The sequence below is a fragment of the Misgurnus anguillicaudatus genome, chromosome 21 (genome assembly GCF_027580225.2).
Source record: "Misgurnus anguillicaudatus chromosome 21, ASM2758022v2, whole genome shotgun sequence".
NCBI classification, from domain to species: domain Eukaryota; kingdom Metazoa; phylum Chordata; class Actinopteri; order Cypriniformes; family Cobitidae; genus Misgurnus; species Misgurnus anguillicaudatus.
In genome coordinates, this window is record NC_073357.2 from 29,685,220 (window position 1) to 29,702,868 (window position 17,649).

A 17,649-nucleotide genomic window follows, 5' to 3' on the forward strand; every position below is an offset into this window, starting at 1 on the left:
CTTTTTACAATGTAGAGGGTTTTATAGTGAAAACAGTCAAATTTGTTAAATACCAATGAAATGCCTAAAGTGACATTTCTGAAAATAAGGCATTTCAATAACTGACTAATAGCCTATTCATTGCCATTGAAGTGAAATTACTAAACCTAAAAAATGCAAATTTACAAGAAAACATGTCAGACACACCCAGGGTATTACATCTGAACCTCTCATATGTCAAATTTACTTTACAATATAATAGTATGTATATTTATTTGTTCGTCTGTCTATCTGAGTAAACAGTATATTTACTGTATCTAATGACATCATAGCAATTTAGTAATCATATTAATCCATTTTGCTTTCATTTTAAGCCTACTTTCTTAAAATCTAAGTATCTTTATGCTTTACCACCCAAAGGTCTGTCTGCTATGCGTGTGCACTGGTTGATTTTTGTCAGGCCGAATATTGAATTCGAAAATAAGCAGGCATGAAGGTTTTCATAAAACACCGCCTCGCCTCGCCTCTTTCGCTCTTCCCCCTAAAGCTAAGTGTGAGTGGCCTGTATTTTAGGTTCCGTTCTGCCATATTTTACCCCCCTCTGCCTTTTTTCCAGACCCCGGCAGTGGTCCTGCTGTTAGTATAGAGATAACTGTCCTCCACCAGGTAGGAGAGTCCGTCCTGCTGATGGGGGATATTGCCTCTTTTGTCCCAATAACTACTTCCCCTAAATCCCCTCTTAACATGTTCTGGACCAGGGAAGAGTAATGGAGGAAATGGTACATTTAAAGTGATTTTTTTCTGCCGTTTGCTGGATCAGAAGAAATCTGAAGTTGATGTAAATGAAAGCGTTCCGCGGAGCACCGGGAGTACAACATGTTCACGGTGGAAAATGAAGGATTTCATCTATGTTTGACCCGCGCGCGAACCACTTTGCACTTACATTTGGGTCTCTCTCTTATCAACACACATTTACAGTGTATTATGTAAAGCGCGCTAGTGTATTTCTTCCTCTTTTGCAAATAAATTTAAAGCAAGCTGCTCGCGTTAATCGAGTGTCCACGGTTCTGGTAGGACGTTACTTTGGAGGTCAGTCTCCGATTCCCAGCCGCCGTGATATGCTGTCAGGGACACAGCGCTGAACAGGAATCATTGTGAAACTAAGGTGAACACATGCCTGGAATTTAACATTTCTGAAAGACTCTCTTGAATTTTTCTCTTTGGGCGAAATGCAAAGAATACATTTTATTGGCAAATAATAAACTCAAATATGACGACCAGCCACATGCTTCTGTAATGTGTATGTACTGGCGTTTGAATCGTGGAATGAGGCAGACAGTAAAATCTATGGACTTGGACCTTCATTTTTTGGAGCATTAGATTAAGCTCTTATTTCATGTGTGTGTGCGTTTGTGTGTCCATTGGCTTGTGTTGCTGGAGTCAGTTTGAGGTAGTGTGTTCGTTGGAGGGAATAGCTGGAGTCACTGTCATGGTCGATGGATTGGCTTGCCCAGCACTAGCGTTAAACATCCCACTTAACCCCTATGAAATATTCAGCACTGTTTTCATTCAAGAACTCAATTCCTAATCTGTTGGAGTGAGGAATATGACCAAAGGTTGATTTCACAGGAAGACCTGTCATTCATTTTTGGGAGCTCCTCGATTGGTCCTTATGGGGTTTAATGGGCATTAGCATTTTATCTAGTATTATTTGCCAAGAAGCTTGGCTTTGCTCAACTGCTCATACAGTACTACTCGTACTACTCATCTGTTCTTTCTTTCTTTCTTTCTTTCTTGTCAAGAGCGAGAGAAAAGCAGGGCTGTGCGTGTTAAAAGCCGCAGTGGTAATTGCGGACACAATGAATCAGTAATAAAACTGTTGGGTGACTAATAAAAACAGACTGGTGCTGATTGGAATTCGCTTTAATGAATTCATGATCGCCCAATTAGAAAGGGAGTGAAGTCCTGCTTGCCTGCTTACAGTAATTCGGCTTGGTAAATGAGCCCTTGCGCCTCTACAGTGGCCTGTCACGGTCATTTATATTGCAGGCCAGGCATTATTGCATTGCTTTAATTATTTCCAATATCATTGTCTTATTATTCAAATCAAAGTTTTTTTTTTTAGCTTTAAAGGCTTGAATATGGTGCCGATTTCTTGTTCGCCGGCTTGTTACTTTCATCGTTTTTCTCAATTAGCATCAAATTATAATTTCAGATTCCTTTTCATTTTTACCCTCTGCAATTAAAATAGCCCCCTGTTTATTAAAGCACAACAGAAATTAGTCAACCGTAATATGGTTCACAAAAAGAAAAGCGTTTATAGAATTACCACCCCTGTCAGGGGTTTGCTCCGCCGAGAGTGTGTGAGCGAGTCCGTGTGCGTATGCGCGCACACACACAGACACACAAGTACACACTTTGTGGGTGTGCGGTGAGAACATTGACACAGTGTGGAGACACAGGCAGGTCCTTTGAGAACGTGGAATAGACTGTCAGCTCAAAGGTGCTATTAAGATGACAACAGCTTTCCATTCACACACGGGTCAGACCTCCTGCCTGCTTTCTCCCATTGTCACCCTCAGCTTCGAGGTTCATCCATTGGAGACCAAAGATCTCGCAGTTTATTCTATTAACACACCCTCCCACGCATCCATTTACTCGGTCTGTGCGGTTGACGTGGTCGCTCGTATGGCAGATTTCGGTGGTCTCAGCTCGGATCAATTAGCCGTGACCTCAAACCCCAGTGTCCTTGTTTAATTGGTGATGCCGAAGCAGGCTAATTGCATAAATCAGCCAGTAATGAGATTCCCGCTTGTTGTGAAAAACAGAATAATGCGGAGAAAAGAACATAAGTGAGATTTGTGCTCTCTCTCTTTTTCCTCAGGTCGAGCGAAGGAAATTTGAGATTACACATATAATGGTTGGATAATGGTAAACAGGGTGTGCCTGCATTTCGGTCTTGTTTGTTTGCGTTTCCTTGCCGCCGTTTCTGGAGGTCCTCAGAAGACCTGCTAGAACCAGCCGAGCATGTAACTAAATAAATCATTAGTGCTCCTCAGTGTAATAGAGGCAGTGAGAGGAATTAGAGAAAACAAGTGCTTTGTATGAAAGCCATTTATTAGTTGAATCAAACAGTGCATGGACAGATTAATGAGGTATTAGAGAAGTGGACTCTAAACATTGTCTAGGATTGAGTAACTAGAGGCCATACCGCATTACAACTGTTTAACTTCATCTGCTGGGCCTTTGACTGCCTGCCAGCACTGTATCTTTTCTGGTCTGACAACCTCTCTCTCTTTCTCTCTCTCTCGCACACACACTTACCCTTAAAAAATGACAAATGATAAAGAAAGCTGAACCCTCACAGCATTTTCTCTTTGTTGTGTTGTAGGTAATTTTCATGAATTCAAAATCAACTCACCAGTGATCTTTGGGAGCTGGGGATAAAGTCTTTCTGTTTACGTAAGTACACTTTTTACAGTCTATGTCTTTTGTATCAGTGCTGCACGAACATGTGCATGAAAAAAAATGTCTTCATTGCTTCTTAATGTCTGCCTAGCATGATTCTGAACTGCCATACATGATTCGCCAACACAGGAAAGGGTGATCTTAAGCAAACGAATGTAAATGAATGTGTTTTTCACTTTTGTAGAATTTAGTTTGCTACTCGAATACCCTCCAGCACTGATGTATGACTTCGATTAAACGCTTCCCTTATAGTTTGTCACACTTCTCCTCCAAACCAATGGCATCCACGATATTTCTCACATTTATGTAAAATGCTACATATTAAACATTAAACGCATCCAGAAATGATGATTGTAGCCTTTGGATTTCGTTTTACTCGAAAAGTTAAAAGCAGTCAAGTCTGTTTCGCCCCTGTTAGCACCTACCGCTGCGTTCCACTCAAACACGTACACTTTCATCGGTGCGTATAGAGTGAATCTATTCTTTATGCTAATACCAACTATGTTATTGGTACTTTCTGGCTGCCAGTCGGCCTCAATAAGAGCATTCAGAGGAATGAAGAAAGAACCCCTTTAAAAGAAACACAGACAGGGTCTTAGTAAACAGTCGGCAATATACGGCTGCCACAATATGTCTTAAATGCGAGTTTCCACCGTAGTAATAAAGATCGTATCTGGCAAATCTGTTACTCCTGGTAATGTTAAGCAAACAAGCCTCCTGAAAGTTAAGTTCATATTAATCTTTTTTCAAATGTCACTTCGATATGAGGTGCAGGACAGAGTTATATTAACACGCTGAAAGCCCCACTGTTGGCCCTGCATAATTAGGCCGGTGAGAACGGCATATTCTTGCTCAAAGTTCAAGGCCACGTGCTAATGCGACGGCTTTATCCCTGCGATTTTAAGTCAAACATCGCCTTCATCTCAGATCAATACGCCCTATTACACCGGCCCGGGCTCTTGTATTTTAGCTGCAGTTGTAGTGCGTGTCGCCGGCGTGTTAAGTCCGCGCTGAATGGATGTCGAAGGAAGGAGAGGCCGATCAGTGAGGGAATGAATGGGGAAATAACAAAGGGGCCAGGAGTGATTACAGCCTTTGTCTGCCTGTTGGCTTGTCATTCGGGAGACTCTGAAAATTCCCGTCAGCCTGAAATAGGCTGCAACGGGAGCCGGCACGGAGGAAGATCATGTGCTATGATATTATTGGAAAATTGTGTAGTGACAAAATTTGATACTGCACGTTTGCGTCCCTTTTTACTTCTCGTGGGTGTTTTTTAAATAGATCTTTTAGAGGATTTTGTTTAATAATCTTAACACTTGACATTTAAAATATTGTACGTTTTCTCCAGTCGTTTCTGCCATGGAGTGCCGTGGCTGGTTCCTGTTACGGTAACGCTAGTCTTAGCATTTAGGATGAGGTTACATGTTCTACGAAAGTTGTGTACAAGCACCGCCGTGGAACAGCTGCGGCCTGTCTGGTTTCGTGTCCTGTGAACATAGATATTAACATTGATATGTCACAGGGTCGGGTCTCTATTTAGGGAATGAAACGCTGATTGTTAAGCTGAATGAAGGTAAAAGGACCACTTGAGTTAGAACAGTAAACATCAGGCCTATGCGCTGGCCCTGTTCCAACGCTGAGAGTAACAGTGTAAGCCTTGTACTGTACATCAGATTGGCTTTGTGTGAGTGTTTACAAGCGTGTGTATGTGGGTGGGTGAGGGAATGAACGTTTATGCCGAAGAATTTTTCGTTTGGTAAATACAAACAATAGTAATTACATACAATAGTATTAATATTTTACATTATATTAGATTTTATGCATTTGACATCCAAGTTACATTTCATTCAAGTTGTAAGTTTCATCCTGGGATCGAACCCATGACCTTTTGTTGGCAATGTGACTCTTCACCAAGCGAGCTACTGGAATAGTGTTGTATATGCAGGGGTGCACATAACTGATGCGCAGGTGCGCATGCGCGATTAAAATAAAAATGCGCACCAAACACTGCTGTAAAAGGCGCTTTTGCGTACCAACGCTGCTGGAATTTTGTTAGTGCATAATTGGTAAGATAATTATTACAAACCTATTAAAATTAATGTGTTGTTAGCAGATGCAACAGTCACTGGCCCGATTGGCCAATTTAAATATTAAATCACAACAAGACGCGAAACAGATCTCATGCAGTCTCCTTACCCATGAGTTGTTTGATAAGTTTTGTTTGCGCCTCAAGCGCGAGCACAATCTGCATTTCATGGCTTCAGACAGCTTAATTTACAAGCAAATGGTAAGACTGAGTTTGTTTTCTTGCACTTGAACGGACATTTTAACACAAAATTATCTCAAAATGCCTTTATTATAGTAGCCTAGTAAAAGTATTTACACATTAAATAAATATAAGTAGTTGAGAAATAAAATGCGTGTGTAACAATGTTTTGGGTTTATGCATTTAAAGTGACAGTACACCCATTTTTAGAGTATAAACCTGATGCTGTTTTTAATGTTAATCAAACAACAGACAAAGAAAATCATAATTTTCTTGTCTTGACTAAATAACGTTTGTAACTTTAATAAGGATTAATCCAGTTTACACAGTAAAGACTATGCAGTATTATCTGATTACTTTATTTAGTTTTTGTACTGTACCTGAAATCTACAGACCAACCTGAAAACATAAACAGCACTGTTTATTTCATTTGTATGTTTGTTCTATTGTATTTATTTGTGTTATTGCTCATAATTAGATTTTTTAATAGTGTGAGCACCAAGCAACATCTCCAGGTTAAAAAATTTATTTGCACCCCTGTGTATATGTTTTTGTTTTATCAATAAATTCTTAATCTAACTCTAACAAATAATGTAAGGATCTAGTTACAGTAAAACCACTAATGTTAACTGAGAGAGAGAGAGAGAGAGAGCGAGAGAGAGAGCGAGCGCTGTCAACATGTGTTAAAAATCACTATCTACAAGCCCTGTTGATTCCAACCCAATGTCGCCTTCATTTCACATAGTTTGAATATGATGCCAAGAGAAGACCCGGACTCGCTTGACATCCCTCCCCAAATGCTCACCAGACCTACGAGTCCTAACACACTCATTAATCTATATTCCTTTGCAACTTCAATCTCCATGTTTAATTAATCACAAAATGAGGCAGTAAATAATTCGGGCGAGCGTGTGGCCTGCACGCGCCCGCCGCTTAATCACTCTTGTGCGAAGTCATCTGGAAACACCTGAGGTTGAAACAACGGCATCTGTTTGAACAGGCAGAATACACTCTTTATCAGTGTGTGCCATTCATCTAATAAAGCTGCCGGAGCCTTCTTTCATTTTGCATTTAGCGCGTCGCGCTGTTGATGTCTCTGCGGGGCCCGTGGCTCCAGGAATGATTTTCTGTAAAAAAATTAAATAAACAGCTCTCCTGGAGCCCTAATGAAAATGAATAACCTTTGAGTGGTTATTTTCCCATCTATTAACAGGCCCTCTCCAGCTACAGTTTTTCACCGGCCCTTTGCGTGATTTTTGTCGTACTTTCCGTTCAATAGGGATCGGCATTTTAATTTCATCAGGCCTGTCAAAAATTCCATGTTCTCTCTCCAATAGGCCCTGTGGAACATAACATTTCATCACAGTGAATTAATATAAGATTAAATTGTTGAAAATTAAATTATTATTATGAAAAGATGTTCTTAGGTCTTAACACATGCAATGCATTTACAGCACATGATCAATTATTTTTTTCATTATAAGATTACTTTTGAGTGACGGCATGTCTACAGGTGTGTCCTCTCAGTCTCCAAGACCTTACAGGGTCTGAGATACACTTTTGGAACGAGTATAATCTACAAGATTTGAACTGGAAATCATTTTGAGCAGGGGTCACGAACACCAGGTGGTTCATACTGGAACTGCAGGGAGTTTTGTGATATTGTGATAGAAATGCCAAAGCCAGTATATACTATATACACTCACCTAAAGGATTAGTAGGAACACCATACTAATACTGTGTCTTTCGCCTTCAGAACTGCTTTAATTCTACATGGCATTGATTCAACAAGGTGCTGAAAGCATTCTTTAGAAATGTTGGCCCATATTGATAGGATAGCATCTTGCAGTTGATGGAGATTTATGGAATGCACATCCAGGGCACGAAGCTCCCATTCCACCACATTCCAAAGATGCTCTTGGGTTGAGATCTGGTGACTGTGGGGGCCATTTCAGTAAAGTGAACTTATTGTCATGTTCAAGAAACCAATTTTAAAAATTATTTGAGCTTTGTGACATGGTGCATTATCCTGCTGGAAGTAGCCATCAGAGGATGGGTATATGGTGGTCATAAAGGGATGGAAATGTTCAGAAACAATGCTCAGGTAGGCCGTGGCATTTAAACGATGCCCAATTTGCACTAAGGGGCCTAAGGTGTGCAAAAAACATCCCCCACACCATTACACCATTGCATTAATGAGAAATTGAACAGGTGTTCCTAATAATCCTTTAGGTGAGTGTCCATTAGTTGTTCTTTTTGGCTGTGATGACTCATTATTGATATTTGATAAATAGTAAACAATTTAGGTTATATAGAGTGACATCTTAAATAGCTTACACCTATAGACCTGGCAGTGTTACATCATCTTAGGGTAAAGACCACTCCCATGCAACAAACGAAAAAGGTGTTTCTCCTGTTGGCTATATATGGCCAGAGACTCAGGAACATGTTATTAATCTCCTGGCTTCCAGAGGTGGAGAAAGTAATGCATAACCAAAAGTCCTGTTAAATGAATTAATGATTTCAACCATGAACTTTTCTCCCAAAATGCCATGAATCCTCTGGAGCTGATAATGTGCCCTGACCCTGGGGTGTGAAATCCTTGTTATGTTGAGAGTTGCCAGTTAATTGATTTGCAAATTATTTAAAGTTTGTGGGGCCCAGGGGAACGCTTGGCTCTAATGATGCCCATTCCCAAAGAGTTTCTTTCTGTCTATATTCTACTGCCTCCACGGCACGATTGTAATAAACTAATACGACTTAACTGAGAAAGGATTTACAGCACCTTTTCCTCAACACTACTCCAAAGAGGGGAGAGCAGAAATTGGTGCATTTTAGCAGTTCAGTTTTAGCACACAATTGTTAAACTTTAATGTTATGTTATTTGGGAAAGAGGGTGTTACAGGAAAGAATAATATGTTACATTTAAATTACTTGTGTATACACACACACTTTTTTTTTAAATTCTCAACAACTACAATCTAGGTCTGTGCAAAAATATAAGTAATAATACTCAAAGACACAAGTAATAATGCTCAAAACTATTCATTAAAGGGACACTCCACTTTTTTTGGAAAATACGCTCATTTTCCAGCTCCTCTAGAGTAAAACATAGATTTTTACTGTTTTGGAATCCATTCAGCTGATTTCCGGGTCTGGCGGTACCACTTTTAGCATAGCCTAGCATAATCCATTGTATCCGATAAGACCACTAGCATTGTGCTAACAAACAACCAAAGTTTCGATATTTTTCTGATTTAAAACTTGACCCTTCTGTAGACCCATCGTGTACTAAGGCCTACGGAAAATTAAAAGTTTAATGATTTATTTTGTAACTCTCATTCTGGCGTAATAATCAAGGACTTTGCTGCCGTATCATGGCTGCAGTAGGTGCAATGATATCACGCAGTGCCTGAAAATAGTCCCCTTGATAACTTTAAATAGCAGGAGACTATTTTCAGGCACTGCATTTTATCATTGCGCCTCCTGTCCTTGATTATTACGCCGGAATTAGAGTACAGTTCCTAGCCATATCTGCCTAGAAAATCGCAACTTTTAATTTTACGTCTGTCTTAGTACACAATGTAACTACAGAAGAGTCAAGTTTTAAATAGGAAAAATATCCTATTTAATATTAATATTTGGTTATTTTTGAGCGCGATGCTAATCGTCTAATCAGATTCAATGGATTATGCTAAGCTATGCTAACAGTGGTACCACCAGACCCGGAAATCAGCTGAATGGATTCAAAAACGGTAAAAATCAAATGTTTAACTCTAGGGGAGCTGGAAATAAGCATATGTTTTTAAAAAAGTGGAGTGTCCCTTTAAACTATGCATAATTGGTAAAATAGCCGTTTCTAGTTCAAAATGATCTCATTTATCTTAAAGTATTTAAGAAAAAAAGCAAAAAGCATACCTATGAAATATTAGGAATAGTGTGGATTTATAGTTGAGTTTAGGTCAAAGCCTGCATACGAGTAAATATGAGATTTTATTTTTCTCCAGGCAGATGCAAATTGTTCCTTTAAACACGTAGGAAACAACAAATAATGGCTTCAACATAATGTGACGTTTAAATTAATGTGAAATGAACTGCGAACATCTGACTCTTTTACTTAACTTTTACGGATTGAGTCCAAAGTGGCGAAAATAAAAACATCTACGGCGGAGTCTGCGAAACAAGGAGCAGCCTTAATTGATTTGTTACGCAGATGTAAGTTAAGAGAGACCTCACCTTTCTGCAGGGCTTGTAAGTTTGTAAGCACACGGTAATGTGTCCATTAGGGAGGCAGATGCTCAGCTGGTTGAGTTGTAGAGGAAAGGTGCACGATGTCTAACCCACTAAGTGGCTGTTTCTCTTTGCTAATATAAAGGAGACCCTGAGCCCTCATTAGCAGACGCTGTCATTCAGACATAGAGTGTCGGCCTGATTTAAATAAAATGAAATGAAGATAGTTCTTTCTGCTCCCCTGGCTTCACTCATTGCCATAAACATATGCTCTGTGCCCCGCTTCTTTCCATCTTATTTATGACTTTAATTTGTTGTGTGGGCTGCGCTGGAAATCAAATTTAATACAATCCTCCCAGGGACCCTGTCATATAATAACATGGTAATTTCTGTGTATCCTTTTGAAAAATGAGGAAATTAATTCTTCCTGACATGTTCTAATTATTCCAGTGTGAACAGGCAAATCCAGTTTCTCTCTCTCTCTCTCTCTCCGCTAAGTGTCAGAGGCAGGCGCGCAGCCTCGACGGGCATCTAGGTGCTAATGCTGACCAGCAGTGCGTTTAATTCGAAACATGAGCAGACACCTTTCAACACACCTTCTTAATGTTGAGCTGCTTCACACAAATTAATTCACTACTCATCATTTGTCGTTCGGGGAGGGGGGTGCAAGCTATACAGTAGTTGAGATTTAAGGTGCTTTTTGTAGTGAGTGTATTCAGTCGATAGGTTGGGGAAGCACATTTCTGTCATATCTTCTTTTGTAATGTTTATCGGAGGTGTGTGCATGTGTGCGACAGGAGGACACCCATGAGACGTTTGCAGATTTATGGATGGAGGGTTTTCTTTCCCCGGCGTTCCCAGCACTGTCAAAACCTTTTCACACCTTTTGTGGCTCAGATGAGTGGGGATAAAATGTTAATTTAATTAGACTGTCATCAGTTAGTTCACAAAATATAGTGCATTTGCTATTTAAGCACTGGTTTCTTTTCTTGTCTGAGAGGTCTGCTGTGTATTACATTTAAATTTACGAATTTAGTAGATGCCCGACTTATTAGTGTGTGTGTCCCCTGGGAATTGAACCCATGACCTTGGTGTTGTTAGCACCATGCCCTGCCATTCAATTCAATTCAACTCAACTGGCAATACGTATCAGTGTCATTAATATTTCTAAACTGCATACACGCACAGTTCATCCAATATTACATATTTTCTGAATGACTCATATGAGTTCATATTAAAAAAAGATAATTTATTGCTGTGTTTAACATGAGAGAATTGAAAGCAGAGCTTATGCGACTAAGCTCGGCCAAGGCTGAATATTTGTATGTGCTTGACACAAAAGCCTAAAGTCCCTATTACATCCTCAATTGAACCTTCTCTATTGACATTCACCCCGGTACAGTGTGCTTTTATTGAGCGCTCGGGTGCAGGCCAGTCAGCGCTGAAGATCACATGACACCCCGGGTTGTTATTATTGGCACATTTCATCATTTCATTTAACCCCTGTTTGCCATGCAAGAGGGCACAGCCTTGTTACAGTGATTTCTAAACACGAAAATATCTGTTATTCGCCCAGGAACGGTTGATTAAATGAGGAAATGCGCAGAATGTGTTTTTGTGCCGTGCATTTTCTGCTAATACCTGTCAGCGAGCGGCACGCTGAAGAAAAATATCGCTTTTTTCCACTCTCTAATTATGAACAGCGTTTCAGGCCTTTTGACAGGGGGAAAATAAACAAACAGAAATGCAGTGAACCTACGGGTCGGGTTAAAGCCACAATGGACTAATTGATTTGGTGTGTGCCCGACATGTGTGTGTCTGTTTTCCAGCAAGAGAAAAATAACTACCAAATAATAATGTCATGCGCCTTAGAAAAGCTTCATTGTGCGCGGGTGGGGTCACGATGACTCTGATTCGTTGAGGAGGAGCGTCGCCGCTGCTCTGCCGCAACATCGCATTATCACATCCCACACCCTCAAGGTTTAATCAGTGCCATCTTGACTTCTGGAGGAAGACGCGGTCATCTTCATGGAATAAATGATACACGTTGTGGGTTCTTTAGTTCTTAAGCAATTCTAATTCGGTAACCTCAAGATGTTTGCTATTAAAGTCGGTTTGTGGCCTTTTTTCTCAAATCGGCATATAAAGATGTATCTACTGTAAATGTCTTCTTTCCTGTCGTCCCAAATAAAGCGCTCCAACTCTCCCTGTCCACCCCATCCCCATTGATGAAATGTCGGAGAAGTTCAGCCACAGAATCCCTAAGATCTCCTTCTCCGTGCACGAGCCCACCCAGCATTCACGGCACTTCATTAATTCAGCCAGTCAATTTGACTGAAAGTTTGAAATGTGCGCCGCGTTAGCGAGGGGGGCCGTACAGAAGCCGTGTTAATAGTGAGGGCTTGTTGTCCATATGGTACTGTTTTAATGGAGCACATTTGTTGCAGATGGTGGGAGACTTCGCTCGGGCAGAAGCGGTTTTTGGCAGGTCTCGGGCTCTTTCGAGAAAAAGGCGCACGACTTTCAACGCTGATGTTGATCTTCGCTGTTTTTCATTCAATGATCCATTGCCCTTCTAAATTTAAGTCTTGTTTTACTCTGTTTATTTATTTCTTTTAGATACGCTATGACAATACAGTGTGACTCATTTTTTTCCTAAGCTTTACACCACGCCTATAGTAAATCCCCACACACTGGATTTACATGAGTTTTTTGGGGAGAGAGAAAGACTGATTTAGATATAAAGAGAGCAATGTTTGCTCTAAGACATCAATAATGAAAAAATATATAAGAAAACTTAAGCCTGTTTTAGAATAGAAAGTTGCACTGTGACCTTTTTAATGACAGCGATACACATTAAATATGAACTGTATTAAAGGATTAGTCCATTTTCTTTAAAAAAATCCAGATAATTTACTCACCACCATGTCATCCAAAATGTTGATGTCTTTCTTTGTTCAGTCGAAAATAAATGATGTTTTTTGAGGAAAACATTCCTGGATTTTTCTGATTTTAATGGACTTTAATGGACCCCAGCACTTAGCAGTTTTGATGCGGTTTAAAATTGCAGTTTCGGGGGGCTCTGGACGGTCCCAGGCGAGGCGTGGGGGTCTTGTCTAGCGGAACGATTGTCATTTTTGACAAGAAAAAATAAAAAATATGCACTTTTAAACCACAACTTCTCGTCTTCCTCCGGTCCTGCGCGATCTCATGTTATTGCGTAATGCCTTGTAAAGGTCACGTGTTACATATATAAAAACGCACATTTGTGGACCATTTTAAACAATAAACTGACACAAAGACATTAATTAGTATCATTCGACATACAACAACGTCGGAACAGTCCTCTTCCTCCACACTTGTAAACACTGGGGCTTAGTTTCGCTTACGTCATCCGTGACCTCTTGACGTGATGATGTATTACGTGAGGTTGCGCTGGCACGTCACAGGACCAGAGGAAGAAGAGAAGTTGTGGTTTAAAAGTGCATTTTTTTTCTTGCAAAAATTACAGTCATTTCACTAGATAAGACCCTTATGCCTCGTTTGAGATCGTTTAGAGTCCTTTAAAACTGCAATTTTAAACTGCATTAAAACTGTTAAGTGTTGGGGTCCATTAAAATGGAAAAATCCTGGAATGTTTTCCTCAAAAAACATAATTTCTTCTCGACTGAACAAAGAAACACATCAACATTTTGGATGACATGGTGGTGAGTAAATTATCTTGTTTTTTTTTTAAGAAAATGAACTAATCCTTTAAGTCATGAAAATAGTCTGATGATGCTGATGATAATAAAATAATCTAATGAATCCAAACCAAACAATCCAATTTGCATTACTTTAATTTTGAAAAACATGTTAAAGGATTTGTAGATTTTTAATTGTACTTCCTTTAATAAAAAAACAGTTCTAGAAATACTTTCTATTTTTTGCTTTTTGATTTTCTGTGGTGAAATGTGATCTGGACATGTTTTCATGAGATTCACCCAAGTGTAGAACCGATCCCCGTCAGAAGTCTTTTATAGGAAAAGTCTGTATATCATTATATACTTTAATCAGTTATTCTGCTGTATGTAGACAAACCAAATGAATGTTTTATATGTATATTTTTTACTCCGCCTCATTCGGCATGTTTTATTAAAGCAGAATAAACAGATATCGCATTCAAAGCACAATTAAATCAAACCTTCCCTCTTTGCTCGGAGCACGAAATCCGAAAGAGACAGATGCTGTCAGCGCGCGTGTGTTTTAACTGTCTTCTTGCTGCCCCCCAAATAAAGAGTTGGTGAGCGATAGCGTGAGAGGAGGGTGTGCGAGAGTGTGTGTTTTTTAACACTCCCTCGAAATGGTGAGGAGACACGCTTGATTGCCTCTGTTGCGTTTTTACTGTTGTTTTCTCGGGTTGTCACCGCTGTGGTAGCGTTGGGTATTATGCGAGCAGAGCGCCCATGGCCGAAAACTCTCCCCTCCCATCGCCCCGACATCCCCAGACACCTGACTGTGTGAAATGTCTCGCTGGGTCTTATGGGCCCTCTGGCCCGCTAAGTGCTGGCCGGCCTGAAAGGCGCAGTGTCCTTGGGGTTCTCTGATCTCACCGTTTCCATTCTCTCAGTTGCTTTGTCTCTAGGCGTCAAGTGCAGCACAACTTGAGAGAGAGAAACATGGGCCGAATTACACCCATGTCACTGAAAGCGAAAACATTTAGGAGGCAAAATACTGGATGTCTTTTGACTCTGATGTGTCTCTTATTTATGATGATGATGATGATGATGTGAGGAAGTGTGGGGGGTGTTAGTGCATGAGAGAAATTGCTAATTAGTTTCAGCACTTGATGAATTTTGCTTCTGCAGTATTGCATTTTTAAAAATAAAAATACAGCTCTGGAAATGCATGATCGGCAGTCGTCACTCCAGGGGGGACAAAAAGTGAGATGGTAGTTTGTAGTGTAACAAGAATTATTGTGATTGATGCGTATAAGTGAGTGATTTGGATTGGGCCGTAATTATAATAGTCTGAAACTGCCACATTGTGTTCTTTACATTGCCGTTTGCATAACAGTTTATTTAACAAGACACACACACACTCAACTTTACAAGACATACATGAATGGCTGGTAAAGACAGAGAACATTAACGGAAAACCTTTTTCGTGCTCCCGAATTTGCGGCGTTAGACTTTTTGAACAGCCTCGGCGCGTGGTGATTTCATGACCACATCCTCCCGCCTCCCCGTTGGATGCGAGGACCGACATTGGCTCACAGCTGTCCCCATGTGGGCCCCTGTGGTCCAGCTCCTAAAAGCCGTTGTGGCCCCGCCACACATGGCCCACAGCTGGACCACCGCATACTGCTTTCAGCAAAGCTTTGGGAGGAGCAGCGCCCAGGAACCACTGTCATACGATAACATATTATCTACAACGGGAACCATGTACGCTAATGACAAATGTCTTTTTCTTTGAAAAGATGGATGAAAAGCTATTAGTGGAGCTGTGGGGATTGTTACATCTTTGTTCTTTAATTCGGTAAATGTTTCAGGGACGGTCAAGGATGTGTTGGTGGTTTTGTCTGTTTTTTCCCCATGTTACTGTTTTAAAGTTGCTATGCTAACTTGTGTTTGTTGAGTTACAATGGCTCTCTATGTATTTTTCCCGCCACAGAACCCAAATGCTGAACATGGAGGGCTTTCTGCGTAGCAGCTTTTTACTGAGGTTAGTCGCTTTAGTTACTCTGTCGTTGCCGCGGGGGGTCCGGCGGGTTGAACTCATCTGTCCTTTCACAGCTTCGATATCACACCACCTAACATTAGCAGACTAGCGGGATGATGTGCTGTTTGTGTTTGTGAGTGAGTGTGTATAATTCCTTGACATATTTTCACTGCCACCCCCCCAAAACCAAAATCTAAACCAAACTATTCACCCCCCTCAGTGCTGCCCACCCCAGCCCCTGTCAGTCACAGAATGATAGACGTGTTTCTCTCCTCATTCTGCATGCACATGTCTGTCACCTTCACGAACCCCTCCAGCCCCATCAGGTCTGGTCGGTGTGGCCGGCACGCGGTTTGTGATTCTTACTATTTCTTGTTTTGTGTGTTGTGTTATAACCGCAGTCAAAACTACAGTAGTAAGGATGCCATTACCTCCCCCCACCCCTTCCTGTGATTCTAATTAAGAATTTGTGCTGTGTGTCTATGTTTCACTGCACAGAGGAAGTAAATAACAGCAAGTGTGTTAGCCATTGGCTGTTCTCTCCGTGCACCTTCTCCAGATTTCAATTGCTAGCAACCCTAATTAGAGATCTCTCATTAAAGCAACAGCAGCATCTGCCTTTCAAAGCTGCTGTCAGCCAAACTTTACTAAAGCTAATGAATCCCCTTTGATTTCTTTTTCAAAAGGTCATTTATTTGATTAAATTAACAACATTTTTTATTCTCTTTCCAATCTGTAAGAATCCATACAAATGTAAGAATGCTATTCAGCAATGAAAGTGACTTGATTTTGTAACTCTAAAGCTTTTAATTTATGTGTCTTGTAGAAATATAACTTCAGATAAAGAAGAGACACAATCATGTTTTTTTTATTTAACAAGAAGACAAAATTGACCCCATTTTCTTTTTTTTATGCTCATTCCTGATTCTATTCTGCATGCTTCATTAATGCATGTTATTCATGTTTTTTATTATAAAAACTAAATGTCATTTTTTTATCAAAATGTAATAAATTGCTCTGCTTCGGAGATGACTTCTTTTTGGCTGATGTAATGCTAACCAATAGCCAAACAGTTATTAAGGTATTGTTTTAGTCCACTTTCTCATAGTAGTCTGTAGTTGTCAATTTATTGATTGGGGAAGGTCAATTTAATGAAGGTTGTGTCGATAATATCCACATATTGATAGATTTCTCTTTGTCTATCTTCCCATTGATTATTTTTATTTGTATGTATACTACACTCTCAGGTAAATGTAAATGATGTCAATAAGAATGACAAGTATCATTTATAGGCAGTCTTTTATTGACTTTTTGAAGATTATTGAGTCTGATGGTGCCTCAGTGGTCCTATTTTTGTGTTTCTTATTGATTTACTTCAGTTGGATCCTTTATAAAGATACATGGTTGATAAAGTTTAGGTTTACGTACAGATGTCCCTGCAGCTGGTTAATTTGTTGGCAGACATGTGACCCACTTACATTGCCCATGGCAGCAAGATCTGGTAAGGTATGCAGGATTTTTGTTAGTCTGATGCTTTGATCCACCCACCTTCGTCTTTTAACTCTGTAGAATGGAGGACTGTCTTTGGCTCCGGCCACCTGTTGGGTGCGGGTAGAGATGGGATAGGAGATTGAGAGAAGATACTCAGTGCACCTCATCACAATGTTTTAGGGATGCATAACGATTAATCGCGATTAATAAAGGTTTTTGTTTGAATCATATGTGTGTGAACTGTGTATAATAATTATGTATATATAGCCTATAAATATGCACACATGCATGTATAATTTTAAGAAAGAATATATATATATATTTATATATACTGTATTTATATTTATATATAATATAATTTATACATAAATATACAAATGTATATACACATGTAATCATTTCTTAAATATATACTGCATGTGTGTGTACATTTATCTATACAAAGTTATTATACACAGTTCACACACATATATGATGTAAACTAAAACTTTTATTCTGCTATAGATTAATTGCGA

General features: G+C 39.9%; 1 protein-coding gene across 9 annotated transcripts in view; it reads left to right on the forward strand.

Moving 5' to 3' along the window:
* sox6 (SRY-box transcription factor 6) overlaps positions 1 to 17,649 on the forward strand; it is a 179,372-nt gene that overhangs the window by 22,423 nt on the left and 139,300 nt on the right. For 7 of the 9 annotated variants that reach the window (XM_073858798.1, XM_073858797.1, XM_073858800.1 and 4 more), the window contains exons 3-4: positions 3,371 to 3,441; positions 15,596 to 15,646. In XM_073858798.1, coding sequence (XP_073714899.1) covers positions 15,603 to 15,646 — 44 coding nt within the window. In that variant the 5' untranslated portion in view covers positions 3,371 to 3,441; positions 15,596 to 15,602. The remainder of the gene's footprint in view (positions 1 to 3,370; positions 3,442 to 15,595; positions 15,647 to 17,649) is intronic. The other 2 variants (XM_073858801.1, XM_073858802.1) reach the window with 1 other exon arrangement.